This window comes from Sinocyclocheilus rhinocerous, unplaced genomic scaffold (assembly GCF_001515625.1).
Source record: "Sinocyclocheilus rhinocerous isolate Xijiao unplaced genomic scaffold, SAMN03320098_v1.1 scaffold1202, whole genome shotgun sequence".
NCBI lineage: Eukaryota > Metazoa > Chordata > Actinopteri > Cypriniformes > Cyprinidae > Sinocyclocheilus > Sinocyclocheilus rhinocerous.
Genome location: NW_015657483.1, coordinates 142,128 through 156,363, shown reverse-complemented (window position 1 = coordinate 156,363; position 14,236 = coordinate 142,128). Strand labels below are relative to the sequence as shown.

The window sequence follows — 14,236 nt, the reverse complement described above, 5'->3', positions numbered from 1 at the left end:
GACCACCGCGGCTCAGCAAAGAGACATGCGTGTGTGTGTGTGTGTGTGTGTGTTCTCCTTTGAAAAAGTTTCCCCAGAAATACCTCGCTATTTAATAAATTTTTCCTTACAAATTGCATAGTACTCACTACTCAATACTCATGAGTACTTTTAAATAGGCTACTCTTTTACTCTTACTCAAGTAGTTTTTTGGACAAGTACTTTTACTCTATTCGCACTACATTTTTTGGAAGGTAATGGTACTTTTACTTGAGTATATTTTTTCAGTGCTCTTTCCACCACTGCATACAGTTGGTATAGAAAAGAATCACCCCTCTTTAAATGGGGTGATTCTTTTCTATACCCACTGAAACCAGGTATTCCCATGGTTTTATAATGGGGTATATCACAACTATAGTTAATAACAAACCAAACAAGATTGTTCATAGTAAATAAATGTCTTCTTCACATTATATAACACTTGGGATAAAAATTCTTCTGACTGGTTGTTTGGTAATACCATGGTATTCTCTGAAGTACTTTAAAGAACCATTTAAAATACCATAATGCATGAATATGGTGATAAGTCAGTACCATGGCATTAAAGAAACATGGTTTTACCATCTTATACCTTATAAAATGTCATTGGCCTTTTTGCTACAGTCTTGCCACCACAGCACTTAACGAAAAGGAAGAACACAGCAAGAATGAGAAACAAAGACAGGCAGATGGAGAGTGTCTGAGGATTAGGGATAAGTAAAAAACAAATAATTTAATTGTGATGAGATTTCTAATTGCATCAGGAGAGCTGTGTTCCTACACTCTCGTCTGTTCATCCACTGTTGCCAAGTTTTCATTAAATCTCCTAAACTGTATTAATATTTGGAGCCTCGCTAGCATAAAATATTTGCCTCTCTTGAAGTGTTTAATTGTAAAGCAAACAGAAATAGATCATGCCGAAGATACTAAAAGGCTTGTTTGTGTTTTTGCAGAACCAGTTCGCATATCAGGACGGCAGCTTCGGAATGGAGGAGATGATGGCCACTATCCCGCGGGTTGTGGCTATGTCTGCGGTCAGCCCTGGGTGTTCTGCTCAGAAGCAATCTATGGCCCAGCAGGGGGCCTCGGGGTCCTCGGAGGCATTTGAAGAAAGCCGCTGTAATGGCACTCTCAGGAAGAAGGTTTCACCCAGGGCAAGCACCGGGGAGGACAGCAGTGGCCAGCGCTACAGTTCAGATCCAACTGTGATACTATGTGAGCGTGGAGCGAGAGCTGAGACTGACCAAGATTCATACATGAGCGCCATGCAGGACAAAAAGCCCTCAGGTAATGGAAGGATAAACTGGAGCGATCAGGAGTGATAGCGGAAACTGATCTAACAGAGCTCACACAGAGATCTGATACGCATTTTACACTTGAAATTATTTATCCAGTGTCATTTGGGACCCTTGGTTGTCTTTGTTCAATGATTCACACTGTTCACGTTTTTACCCAGTGGTTAGTAATTAATCCCGTGTAGTCAGGTTTTGAGATTTCACTTTGTAAATTTGAAAACCCTGGGTTAGTGTTCTTGCATATTGACAAGGTTAATAAAATTGCCTCAACGAATACAGCACAAAACCTTTTTTAATAACTGCTTGTCCATCTGTGTAAATTTCACCATATCTACTCTGGTCGTTTTAAAGAGATAGTTCACCTAAAAATAAAAATTCTGTCATTTACTCACCCTCATGTGATTGCATAACTGTATGACTGACTTTCTTCTGTGGAACACAAAATATGTTTTGAAGAATGTTGGAAACCAGACAGTTGTGGAGACCACTGACTTTCACTGTATGGACACAAAAATACTGAGACATTTCAAAATATAATCTTTTATCTTCCACAGAAGAAAGTCAGTCATACAGTGAATGATGACAGAATGACAGAGTTTGCCATCACTGTGACCTTTTTGACTTTCCCTTAAGTGTTGAAACTAAATAGAACCTGTAAAAGTTTCTGACTACAAAGCTTATAAATATTTAATGAGAAAAGCTTTGAGGCAGTTTGTGATTATTTAAAACACTCTTTTATCCAAAGTGATTGACATTGCATCAAGACACAAATTTTATCGGTTGTATAACCTAAGAAATGATCCAGTTAATTTACCTACAGGAACCCTGCTAAACACCTAGCCACTATTGTTTCACATTTCTTATCTATAGCACCACAAATTGTACTTAGTACCCACTAAAGTTTTGTTAAACATACTATCAAGCAGTTCTTCATAACTCAGGGTTCAAAGCAGTGATTAATCCCTTTGAAATTTCCAAAAGGTGTTAAAAGTTGCTAAGACATTAAGAGTTTAGGATAGTTTGAAAAGAAACTACTGAATCTTGGGCTAATTTGTGTTCATTCTTGCATGGGCACACTAGCACACTTTATAACCTCAATAATAATTTGCATTCTTTTGTAAAGTATGCTGAAGTATACTCTAGCAAAAATTTTCATGGACAGAACTTGGATTTACTATAACTCTAGGACTTCAGAGAATATTCTGTTGAGTCTGTATAGAAAGCCTGCTGAGATCAATGGTAGTCGGCTTTACCTTAGAACGCTAGCTGCCACAATGTACTCAGTCTGCTTACCTCCTCTCTTCTGACAGCTCTTTTATTTTCCCATGTAGATTATCTCAATCCTGTGGAAGAGAACCCCTTTGTCACCCATCGCAGAAATGGAGAAGTCCACACTCTTGAGCGAGGTTACCACAGTACCTCCAACGGGCAGCCCAAAGTGGAGGATGAGTATGTCAATGACCCGTTGTACCTCAACACCTTCCATAACTCTGGGGAAAAGAGTCATGATGTATTGCGGAAGAACGGAGTCCCAATGGCACACACGGCAGCAGCAGCAGTAGCAGCAGCAGCAAATAATGGAAATTCCAACAGCCAGAACCTTTCCCAAACCATGCAACCAGCAGCACCTAGTGCCCATGTCTCAACACAGCCACTGTACCAAGGCAAACAAAGCATCTCCACCCTCTCAGGCCACACCCTCCACTCCGCCCATCCCGGACACACCCTCCATCCCGCTCACTCCGGGACCATCAAGGCCGACATAAAGCCCAAAAAGACATTTGACAATCCTGAGTACTGGCAGCACAGTCTTCCCCCCAAGGCCACTCTCCACAACCCTGAGTATCTGCAGGACTGCAGCACACGCTTCTTCTACCGGCAAAATGGTCGGATCCGACCCGCCGTGGCTGAGAACCAGGAGTACCTGTCCGAGTATGCACTAAAACCGGGCACCGTGTTGCCACCGCCTCCCTACCGTCAGAGGAACACTGTTGTGTAGCAACAACAGCCAAGACAACGAAGGAAAGATGGAGGTAAAGAGAGAGTCACAGTGTGTTCTCACCCTGGCTCTCACACCAGCATTGCAATCTCTATGCTCTTCTCTGAACTGGATTTAACACCCAACCTCCAATGACCTAGAACTGATCCACTTGAGTGAGCTTCTCCTCCAGAGGCATTGGTCACAGATGGCCACATCAATCAAAGCTCCTTCCTGCTTGTCTCTCCTCACTTCAATCACCATTAAGATCTGTTTCCCCTACCTGAGCCCAGCTTTCGGAAAGCGATACTCTTCCAAGCATTTGGTAGATGTTACACTCATCTCATTGAAAGCAAGTACTGACGTTGATGTGCAACATGTGTTGATCCAATAGAAGAGAGGAGTCATTCTTTTGTGCAATTACAGAAATGTTTTTCATTTATCTTGTTTTGGGAATTTAATTTGAAGCTACGATATGATCTGTTGTAATTTATGACTTCGGTTAGCATAGTTTATTTTAGCACACCATACATGATTTTATGAGGCAGATGTGTTGTATGCAAATCCGTCGTATTGGGAATATCTTTGTGGGCCCTGGGACAAAAGGGCCCAAAAAGGTCCTCAATGTCGCCAACAAACTGAGACTCAAAAAAATGTAAGCGACAGGCCTGGCTGTACGCTACATACTGTTATATACAACAAAACATATGTTTATTACAGCATGGTGTCAACTGGGACCTTTGATCACCACCTTCTCGAATGGCATATCTTCAAAAGACACATTGTGCAATGTTCTGTTCAAAAAATATCTCCTTGATTCATCTGCACATGTATTATATTGCTCAAACAAGCTACATTTTATTACTTCTATTGAGCCGTTCTCTCATCATTTTTGATTCGTAAGTAAGACTGGAATCATTCCCAACTGGACACAGTCCTGCGGTCCGCATTATGCGTAAAGGCAACCTGATGAAAACAAGCATCTCATGCTGAGAACAGTATCAGCCTGCATATGATCGAGACCGTACTGCAGCCTGCCACAAAATCAATAACTTCATAAAAGCAGATCTACAACAGTCTACTGTAATAATGTTTTTATTGTTGATCTAGCCAGCATTGATCTGTATGCTCACAGAGTTGTCACCTTAAGGTAGCCTTTCTTATTTTGTCATTTCATGTGTGGAACGAAAACCCAGATTGGGGATACCATGAACTTAAGAAGCTAAAATCAATACTAGCGACCAAGAGCATCCATGTAGATGGACGTACGGCGGCAAATGGAGATTTACACAGCTACAGAGGTCAAGGTTTGCACAGAAGACTCGACAGCACACAATACCTGGCTCCTCTTCTGAAATATGGCCGGAAAACTGTTATAACTGTATAAACTTTACCCACATACGAGTCAATGAGATGCACAAGACTTGCGATCAAGATGGCAGCTTTTTCTAGCTGGGTTCATTAAAACTGCAACAGTAGGGGACATTTTGAAATTGAGAAGACAGGAGTACCATCATACAGTACCATGAGGAACAAATGAGAACGTGCGAATGGAATATTTTCCCCAAGGTCAGAGATGAGACTGCCTCAAATATGTCAACTCCATTTGAACTGTCTCCCATAATGACTTTTCTATAAGAAGCATCTCATGGAGCTATACGGATATGAATCTAGGAAGATAACGCAGCTTATTAGGGCATGTTGTTCTCCTCAAATGGTGGAAAACAACTTTGCTACATCTTCGGTACATACCACACCACCCAGGTTTCTATGGCCAGATTTGTGTATAGTTTTCAACACTGCCAGTCACAATGCTTTTCTGCTAAGGGGAATAATAATGATGTTGTGTTGCTGGTTTGGAGATGTGAAATGGTTTTATAGCACTTAACAGCCTGGCACAGCCACATGAGTTTGTTTTAAACACAAATGGCACTGATTGAATACTCATTTATAATAATCATAGTTTCATGATGATAGCAAACACCACTCGCCCACATACATTTGTTTTGCTCTATCATTTTATTTTTATTTTTTTTGTGCTTTTGAATATGAAGGTTTACAGTTACATGGAGCACTTTAATTAATGAACATAACAAAGATAGAGCAGAGTTCTTTGGGATTGCTGTTCCCATGTGATAACAGATTAGACAAATGAAATTTTTGGCTCTCTACAGGAAACAAAATCAGGGAATGTTAGTGACGCGCCGTAATTTTGCCAAACACAGATGTTTACTAATTAAGGTATTTATCTCAAGCTTTTAACCTTCAAAATAATGCAATTGGGGCAGAATTTAAGGTGGGTCACAGTAAAGGAATGCTAAGAATACCTATAACAATAATATAAGATGCCTGTAACAGGACAAAACTGATACTTGAAATTGCTTCATTTAAGCTCCTATAGAGTTTGGAAACTAGTTTAATAGTTATGAAGTACAATATGTAGATTAAGAACTAAGGCCAAATGATATTTTATTCATCTTTCTTGTATTTATGAGTGAAACCAATGCATAGTTATCTAAATGATTCTGGTTGAGATTATGAAAAGCCCAAAGAAGTACAACCTCCATCAAAACCACCTTATGTACAGTTTCCAAAAGGGTTGAAGCTTTCAGTTATCTTCTCTTAACCCAATTAAAGGCAAGGACCTTGTGCATATGCTACTGATAACGTCACCGCAGATCAGGGTGTCTAAGTCTATATATGTAGCAACTGCTGTGAATACAGAGTGGGTAAATATCTATTAAATCCATCATGTGAGGAACAACTAGACCAAAATGGAGGGAGAGGAATGCCTGAAATTTGAGGGTGACTCTTTGCAAAGACTTTCACTATTAGAGACTGTTAGAGGATGGAACTCGTTCTCTTTGGAAACATTTTCACTTTCTAGGAACTCTAGGATATGAGGTTTGGATGGAGCACAAACATTTGACTCACTTTTAGCAGAATCTAGAAGAACACAAAGACATCTTGACATGAACTTGTGTATATATACCTAAAGGGGCTTGAAGATAATTATGTGAAGAGGTGAATATATCAGTGAAGGCTTATTTTCTGGGGTTGTTTTTTTTTTTTTTTCTTGAGTTCACTAAGTGAGTTCACTAAGTTCCAGTTCCAGACCCTTGAATCAACTCTTCAAAATGCTTAAAGTGTGCTTTATTACACTGCACATCTAGATGTAATGCCTGGTTAGCATGCTGTTCTCCATTCAATAAACATTTGATGAATTACTGCTGCCACGATCAACAGAAAATGTGCACAACTTTTTAATGTACTTAGGTTTACCGCCTGATGTTATGAGTAATAGGCCAATAGCAATGAGTTAATGAACCCAAATTACATAAGGCAATAAAAATAATAAAGACCTAATTTAAATACAGTGCAGAACTATTTTACCACATTTAGTGTCTGGTTAAACTGGATTGTGAGTGGTTTGTTGGAAAGTGTGGCATTTTGAGTTCAAAAATCATATGTTTTTCGTATGTTTTTCTTCCTCATTTTTAACGTATTTATCAGCTAGCTTTAATATACATGATTTAGGCACATAAAATTCCCTTAGTATGTTTAAATGGGCCCTAAGGCTCTTTTATAATGATCCTGTCATCATATATTTTACAGTATAGAGAGGCAATAAGCTTTACAAAATACGTGTTTCAGCTTCTGTTATCACATTACTGTTAAGGTACTTACAGTATGTTAGGGTTCTTAATGTTTAACACAGACAATTAAATTCATTTGCAGTGTTATTGAGTCTGCCCTTGCTGATCTGATAATGTGTATTTGCATATAAATTCTGCAGCATCAAAGATGCAAACAAGGTTATTTTTTCGGTCCTTCTTATTAGTTGTGCCCCCTTTTCTGGTCTTTTTTGTGTTTTCTTTTGTCATTTCTTTTGAAATGCTCACTGGAACTTTTGCATGTGGCAAGGTAGTCAGAAAGTATCGGTAGACTAAGCACAGTTAAAAAATCATTTTATATTAGAAAGGACAAATAAAGGGAAGAAAAACATCTTTCTGCAACACTGACATTTGGAATGGTTGTTCCTCATGATTTTACTACTGTACGTCAATGCGAAAATGTGAATAGTATTTTTATAAACAGTTGAATTGGCCAGATGTATTTGTAAATAGCTGGGAAACTTATGCTCTTTTTGGACTGACCTTTTTTTCCCCATTATGTTTTGTTCACTTATATTGTGTGTGACCGGTTATTCTTATTTGATGGCTGTATATATCAGTAATTTGAACAGCACATATTTGATTTTGTAGATCTTGCAGGTTCTTTTAGTACTTCGGTGTGTTTTTTTGTGACCGTATGTAGCCCGGCTTGGTGCTTTTGTGTTCTTTAACCTCTGCCCATGTTCAAGAGATAGGAGATGTTTTCTTTCTGTCAGGTATAGCCTCCCTCCATCACCCCACAATTTTCTCTTTTTGTACAGAATCCAGCGTGGGGAGTCTGCAGCTGTGTGACGATAGCATTTGTATCTCCCAGGAATCTCTCTCAACTCCATTTAGGCTTTTCCTGACTTTAGTCCTGGTCATATCGGTAGTGTCTAGTTCTTTCTCAGTATGCAATTCATATTTGTGCACAATCTCCCATTTCTTCACATCTGCAGCCAATCGCACCGTGAGCTCAGGCTTAGACAAGGGCTGCGAGCGCAAACATGGTGAAAAATGATGGCAAAAGCCACAGTCACTGAACTCAACTTTCTCAAAAACATCCGCCATGGTGTTCCTCCAAGAGAGTCATAAGTCAGAGTGTATTATACACGCTGTCAAGTGGACTAATTGTCTGGAGTGTTCATTTGGCCATGTTGTTATTGAGTGACGGCTCGTCAAAACTAAAGTCAAGTCTTGTCATTTTTGACGACCATCTTCAGCTCTGGTCACAGTAACTTTCTCCACCACAGCTTTCCCATTCCCCAAAGCTAGAGCATTTAAATACTGTTTCACAGTTTTGTTACCTGAATCTATATTTTTAATTTAATATAATAAATAAATAAATACAACCCCTGATATAGGAGTCTGTCTTTTTTTTTTTTTTAAAGGAAATGCATCTCACATTTTTTACACATGGCATTAAGATGGCTCAGAGATTTTCACTTTTTGAATGTCAGAATCTGACATTTTTTCACAGCATTTTGAATGTCTTGATGGATAGCGAGATTCTGTCAAGTCTGCAGTCATCTCAAGGCAATTATTCAGAATTTCACTCTTAAAATCAGATATACCGCTTCAGAATGCTTTCAGATTTCAAAATCACATACTACAACCTTTTTAAGCAGCATAAAAAAGATGGATTATAACATCAAAATGTCACAGTGAACCACTAGATGTTCTGGCCATGTGCTCGTGACTGCATATTCATCACTTTGTTTCAACAGAAGAACTCAGAATTAAGCTCTATTCAGATGGCAATTGTTTTATATGGGGATGTTAACGTTTATAGGTGCTAGTCACTGATTTTATTGTGCTTTACACTGCAATCTGATGAAAGTTATTGCACTCTTACCTGAATTGCATTGCAACCACCTTAAAACTTAATATCGCTGATAATCACAACACAAGAAGATAAAGCGTGATTATTTGTGTTGTGTGCTTATGACAGATTCTGCTCCTTTCCCCGCAGTGACATTTTATGGTATTGTCACTGGAAATCCAATATTGTAAGAGGTTGTAATCAGTATTGTCTTTCTTTTTCCCTCCCATACCGAGTCAAATCTCTTTTGTCAAGCACATAATTGAGTGTGATAGACGCAATCCGTCATTTTCCCAGCCCTCCCCTCTTTACCTGTGACATTCTGTATAGATTTTCCCTTGAAGAGAAATGATCAGAATCTCTGGATCTAAATATGACCTGATCTCTCCAGCTGTGATGATTTACTGCTGCTGTTTTTGTACCCGTTTTTCTGAAAACCGCTGCACTCTACCCTAAAATATTCATTTGATTGGTTAATATGCTTTAAATTAGGTGCTTTCGTATTACTCATGTGTGAACAGAACCTGAAAAATGCTGGAAAATTAACTCCAGCAATTACTCACCTATAGAAATAGTTCAATCCAAAAATAAAAATTCTGTCAAAATTAACACCAAACTATGGTGTCATTTATTTATTTTGTTATTCTTTTTTTCAACATATCTTATTATTATAAGGGTGAGTAAATTATGATGGAAACTTCTCTACTCCTACTCCTTTGAAGAGTTGCAGCATTTTAGGGAAAAGGTCTGTCTATGTAGCACTGTAAAATCTGAAAAACGCTACATTGATTTTTTTTTTTTTTTTTTTCAGATTAAGCCCTGATATGCAGTGTGGAGATTTCACAGAAAATCGCATGTGTATGATGGTACAGACTCCAATGTTTTAGCTTAACACTATGATTTTATTTAGCCGGCAAGGGTATGATTCCTAGTGTTTTTAAATCTGGCAACAAAAATATGGCATTTTTACTAATGTCAGTTTCACTGGTTTTGTATGTGAAAGTAGCTAATGATTACTTTAATAATATTATTAGTTGTTACTTATGTCCCTCATCTCCAAATTCAAGACTAAAGTATATGCTTTAGTGATCATTTTTAAATATAGCCAATATTATAAAGAACTGCCTTTAGATTCACATTTACCCTGATAATATACTGCAGCTGTCTGCAATGGTGTTCTTTTTCACAAAAGAGCAGTCGTATTCTATTTTCGCATTGTGGAGCTGAGCATCTTCATTTCCATAAATGCAGAGATAAATGTTGTGCTTCGTCATGTGGCAACAAAGTGTATGGCGCTAAAGGCGATAGAAGGCATTTTCCAGACTACGCAGCCTGGTGTTACTGAAAGCCCTGTCGGTACATCAGCACGCGCTGCATTCGTGATTGAGTGGGCCTGGTATAGACCACTAAGCAGAGGAAGAGTTCCCCTGAGAGCTTTCATTATAGGACGCATATTACATTCCCTGCAGTGGAGAGATGAGGAGCAAAAGCCACCAATCAAGAGTCTTTCATTTTCCCTCAACGTGCCCATCGATATGCCTCAGCCTACAGGTAACCTATGGCCAATCTCTAGAGCAATCTCATTGACTGAATCCCATTACAAAATAAAAATTTTTGAATCTAACAGAATTATTGCCACCAAACACTTAAGCAATTCATATTGGATATTTTCCCAGCTGCTGCGGTTGAGCAATGCTATAGTCTGCTAATCTGTAAAAATGTGACAAAACACACAACCGGAGCAATGGGCAGCCATTTTTTGCTGCGCCGCTGGGGGAGCAGTTAGGGGTTTGGTGCCTTGCTCAAGGGTCTCACCTCAGTCATGGTTACTGAAGGTGGAAGAGAGCGCTGGTCATTCACCCCCCAAAATTTTGCATATTGCGTTCATATCTTTAAAGAAGCCTTGCATTTGCAGAAGCATTGGTTCAAAAAACTAATTTATTATGAAATATCATAGGAACATTACTTTAGATCACCCACACACAAGATACCCATAGTTTCACTGTTTAGTTGTTAGTACAATCATTAAATATATTTGTTCAAAACACATGATGTAGCTTTCATTATGGTTCTACACATTCATACATCATTGTAATAGACTAGAGAGAAAAGTACAGACACTGGAATCATTAAATAAAATTTGAAAATTATTGATGAAATAAACAACTCATAGCAGGTTTTTCAAAAAACTTGAAATAAGAAAAAAATTAGATGAGAGAAAAAGAAAAGAAAAAACTAAAAAAAATCTTCTGGCATGGCAAAAATAGGCCTGACATTGGTCTCCTGTGATGTCATTGCACGCATCATCCATGGCCTGGAGAAGAGTGACTTGTTTGTGAGGGTGCATATAATTGTGAACCTTCCACCTCCATGTGGAGAAAAATTCTTCAGTAGGGAAACAGTAAGGAAAGGGGAGTATGGGGGTAAATACAAGTGCCTGCTTCATCCAAAAATATGAATGGCTTTCATCAGCTTCCAGCTCTATCACCCTCTAAAAAGACATTTACAGTATTGTAGGAAAAACAAATACTGATAACAATCATATAGAAGTTTTGGGGTTTGTTGATATATATATATATGGAACAGTTAGTTGAACCTTTAATATTTAAAAAAATAAATCTTACAAAGTTTGCATATGTTTCTTGTTGAGTATTATACATTGCACTTTTATCATACAGGATAATATTGAGCTAATACTTGAGAGAAAAAACAGAGGTCAGAGGAGAATGATCAGACTGGTTTGAGCTGATAGAAAAGCAACATTAACTTAGCCAGTAAATTAGCCATTCAACCGAGGTATGCAAAAGTACATCTCTGAACACACATCACAGCATTAAAGACCAGACCAGGTGCCACTCCTGTCAGCTAAGAACAGGAAACCAAGGCTACAACTCACAGGCTCACCAAAATTGGACAATAGATGCTTGGGAAAAGGTTGCCTGATCTAATGAGTCTTTAAGAGAAAGAGATTTCTTCTGCGACATTAGGATGGCAGGGTCAGAATTTTATGTTAAACAACATTAAAGCATGGATCCATCCTGCTTTGTATCAATGGCTCAGGCTGCTGCTGGTGGTATAATGGTGTGGGGGCCCCTTAGTAACAATTAAGTATTGCTTAAATGCCACAGCCATACGCTATGTCACAAAGCTCAAATCATCTGGTTTCTTGAACATGACAATGAGTTCACTATATTCAAATGGCCTCCAGTCCCCAGATCTCAATCCAATAGAGCACCTTTGGGATGTGATGGAACGGGAGATTAGCATCATGGATATTCAACTGACAAATCCGGACCAATGTGGACTAAAATCTTTGAGGAATGTTTCCAGCACCTTGTTGAATCTATGCCATGAAGAATTAAGGCAGTTCTGAAGTCAAAAAGGGGTCCAACCCGGTACTAACAAATGGCTGGTGTGTGTACATACTGCAGATATAAGTGCAATACATATACTGTATATTTGGTATGATATTATGCTACATACCTCAGTACCACGCTTGATTGCTCCATGCAGCCCCTTTGCACATACTCACTGAGCCTTTAAAACACCCATTTCCAATGAGAGGGTTTTTGTTGCAGAAGAAGGGAGAGACTCTGTTAAACACAATGTCTCATTAGTCTGAATAGGGAATGATGCCCGTCTCATTTTATTCATCCCACCTGGAGAGATGCAACAGAAGTAAACTGTGGTTACAGAATCGTCTGTCAATTTACACCGTCTGTTTTTTGTTTCAGCCTTCTTCCTGCACATACTTGTTTCTCTTGACTCTTTTCTTTCCCTTTTATGAAGGAAACATCGTTAGAAATTTTCTTGTTTCTCTCTTTTAAAAAAATCATGCAGGCTCATTTAAGTGGAACGGCTAAAGTGAAGAAAATTACCCCAATTATTCCTCTCCCACAACAGGATCATTCTCCAGGTCAGCTCCATCCTCAGGTGCTGCTTTTAATCACAATTAGCAATCAGGAAACAGCCGTCATGCAAAGCCGTGGCAGGACTTGTCTTGGTAATTACTGCTGAGCCTGCCAGTGCTGCGCCAATCTGAAGTGATCTGATCTTCAGACGTTTGTTGCCTTATCCTTCTTTCTCTGTGTAATTGTTCCACGGCTTTTTCGAAGAAGCTAACACATTTGCCCTTTGTAAATGAGCTGAGAGTCTCACTGCTCGCTCATGAGCATGATCAGCAGTGTTTGATTGGGCCTATCAGTTCCATTTTTTAAAGGCTTGAGTCTGTTTGACGTCAACATTCAGTTTGTTTGGTTGGCGTACAACGCTTTTAATGACGTAAGATTTATCTTTGCGTGTTTCTGGTCACATTTAAAATTTATTAAGATACAAGCAGCCAGTGGCGTACAGGACACCCCCACAGCGCGTGGGGCCCCCACCCCTTTGGGGGGCCCTGTCGCAGGTCATTCTAAAAGGCATTCACAATTCACACAGAACGTGTTTTTGTTTTGTGCAAAGGTAGTGCAGTGGAACTCTTAAAATGTGCATTTTATTTTGTTGAAAAAAAAGTATCCACCTAAGCGACTGTACGAGTTACATTTTGGAGATTTTTTTGAATAGCACTGAATTTGCTATGGGGCCCGCAAAATCACGTTCAGTGGGGGGCGGGGTTGGGGATGGCGATAGGGCCCCCCCTCGCCATGGGTCCCTATTACTCTGTTGCACTATTACCCCCTGTCCGACGCCCCTGAGTAGACTAGTTTTTCTGAAAAACTGTATGTAGGCTTTTATGCGACCAATTAAAAAAAAACTTACATTATTCCAACAGCCAAACTGCATGCATAATTTTGCATGCAGAAACCTACTTCACAAATGACAGAAGAGCAAATACTCGTCAGATCCAATAGATCCTCAATATAACATGGCATGGACCTTTTTAAAGTCATTTATTCAACTTATTAACTTTTTTTTTTGTATATTCAACTTGGATATAGCAAGTTATTGATAACATTGTTATAGGCCTACTTCATTTTCCTGAACATACACTGGTCGTAACATAAAGATTTTTCATTGGTGTATGAGATGGGGCATGGACTAAATGAGGTGCTGGATCTGGCTTGTTCCGGCACAAATTAAAGGCCTGGGTATAATTTACTATGAAAGTTTCGTGCTGCTACAAGTGCTGCCAGATTGGGAGGTTTTGAATTTGATTGTGCGGGTAAAAATTGGTCTGGGTGGGTGGGACCATATTTGGGCTGGTTTGGGGTCGGTTTGGTGGTTTTTAAACAGCTAAACTGTATAGGCTAATTGGTTAAACAAACAAAGCCCAAGTGTGCATGTACTGCATCCAATCAGTTATCATGACATTACTAAACACACATGCACACTGCACAGTCGGCTGATTCTGATGGTGACGTCACCTGCTGCACTTTTAGCCAGTCATGAGGGATCAGCAGACAGATGTGATGATGGGTTTTAGCTCGATAAGGGATCAGATTTTGAATTCATAGCAGTATGATCACAATGC

The 14,236-nt window shown here is 39.1% G+C and overlaps 1 protein-coding gene across 1 annotated transcript in view; it reads left to right on the top strand.

Annotated features, from left to right (window-relative positions):
* LOC107721020 (receptor tyrosine-protein kinase erbB-4-like) overlaps positions 1-8,278 on the top strand; it is a 344,542-nt gene extending 336,264 nt beyond the window's left edge. The window contains exons 26-27 of the mRNA XM_016528874.1: positions 972-1,305; positions 2,645-8,278. Of these exons, the coding sequence (XP_016384360.1) occupies positions 972-1,305; positions 2,645-3,312 (1,002 nt within the window). The 3' untranslated portion in view covers positions 3,313-8,278. The remainder of the gene's footprint in view (positions 1-971; positions 1,306-2,644) is intronic.
* Positions 8,279-14,236: the final 5,958 nt, after the last annotated feature.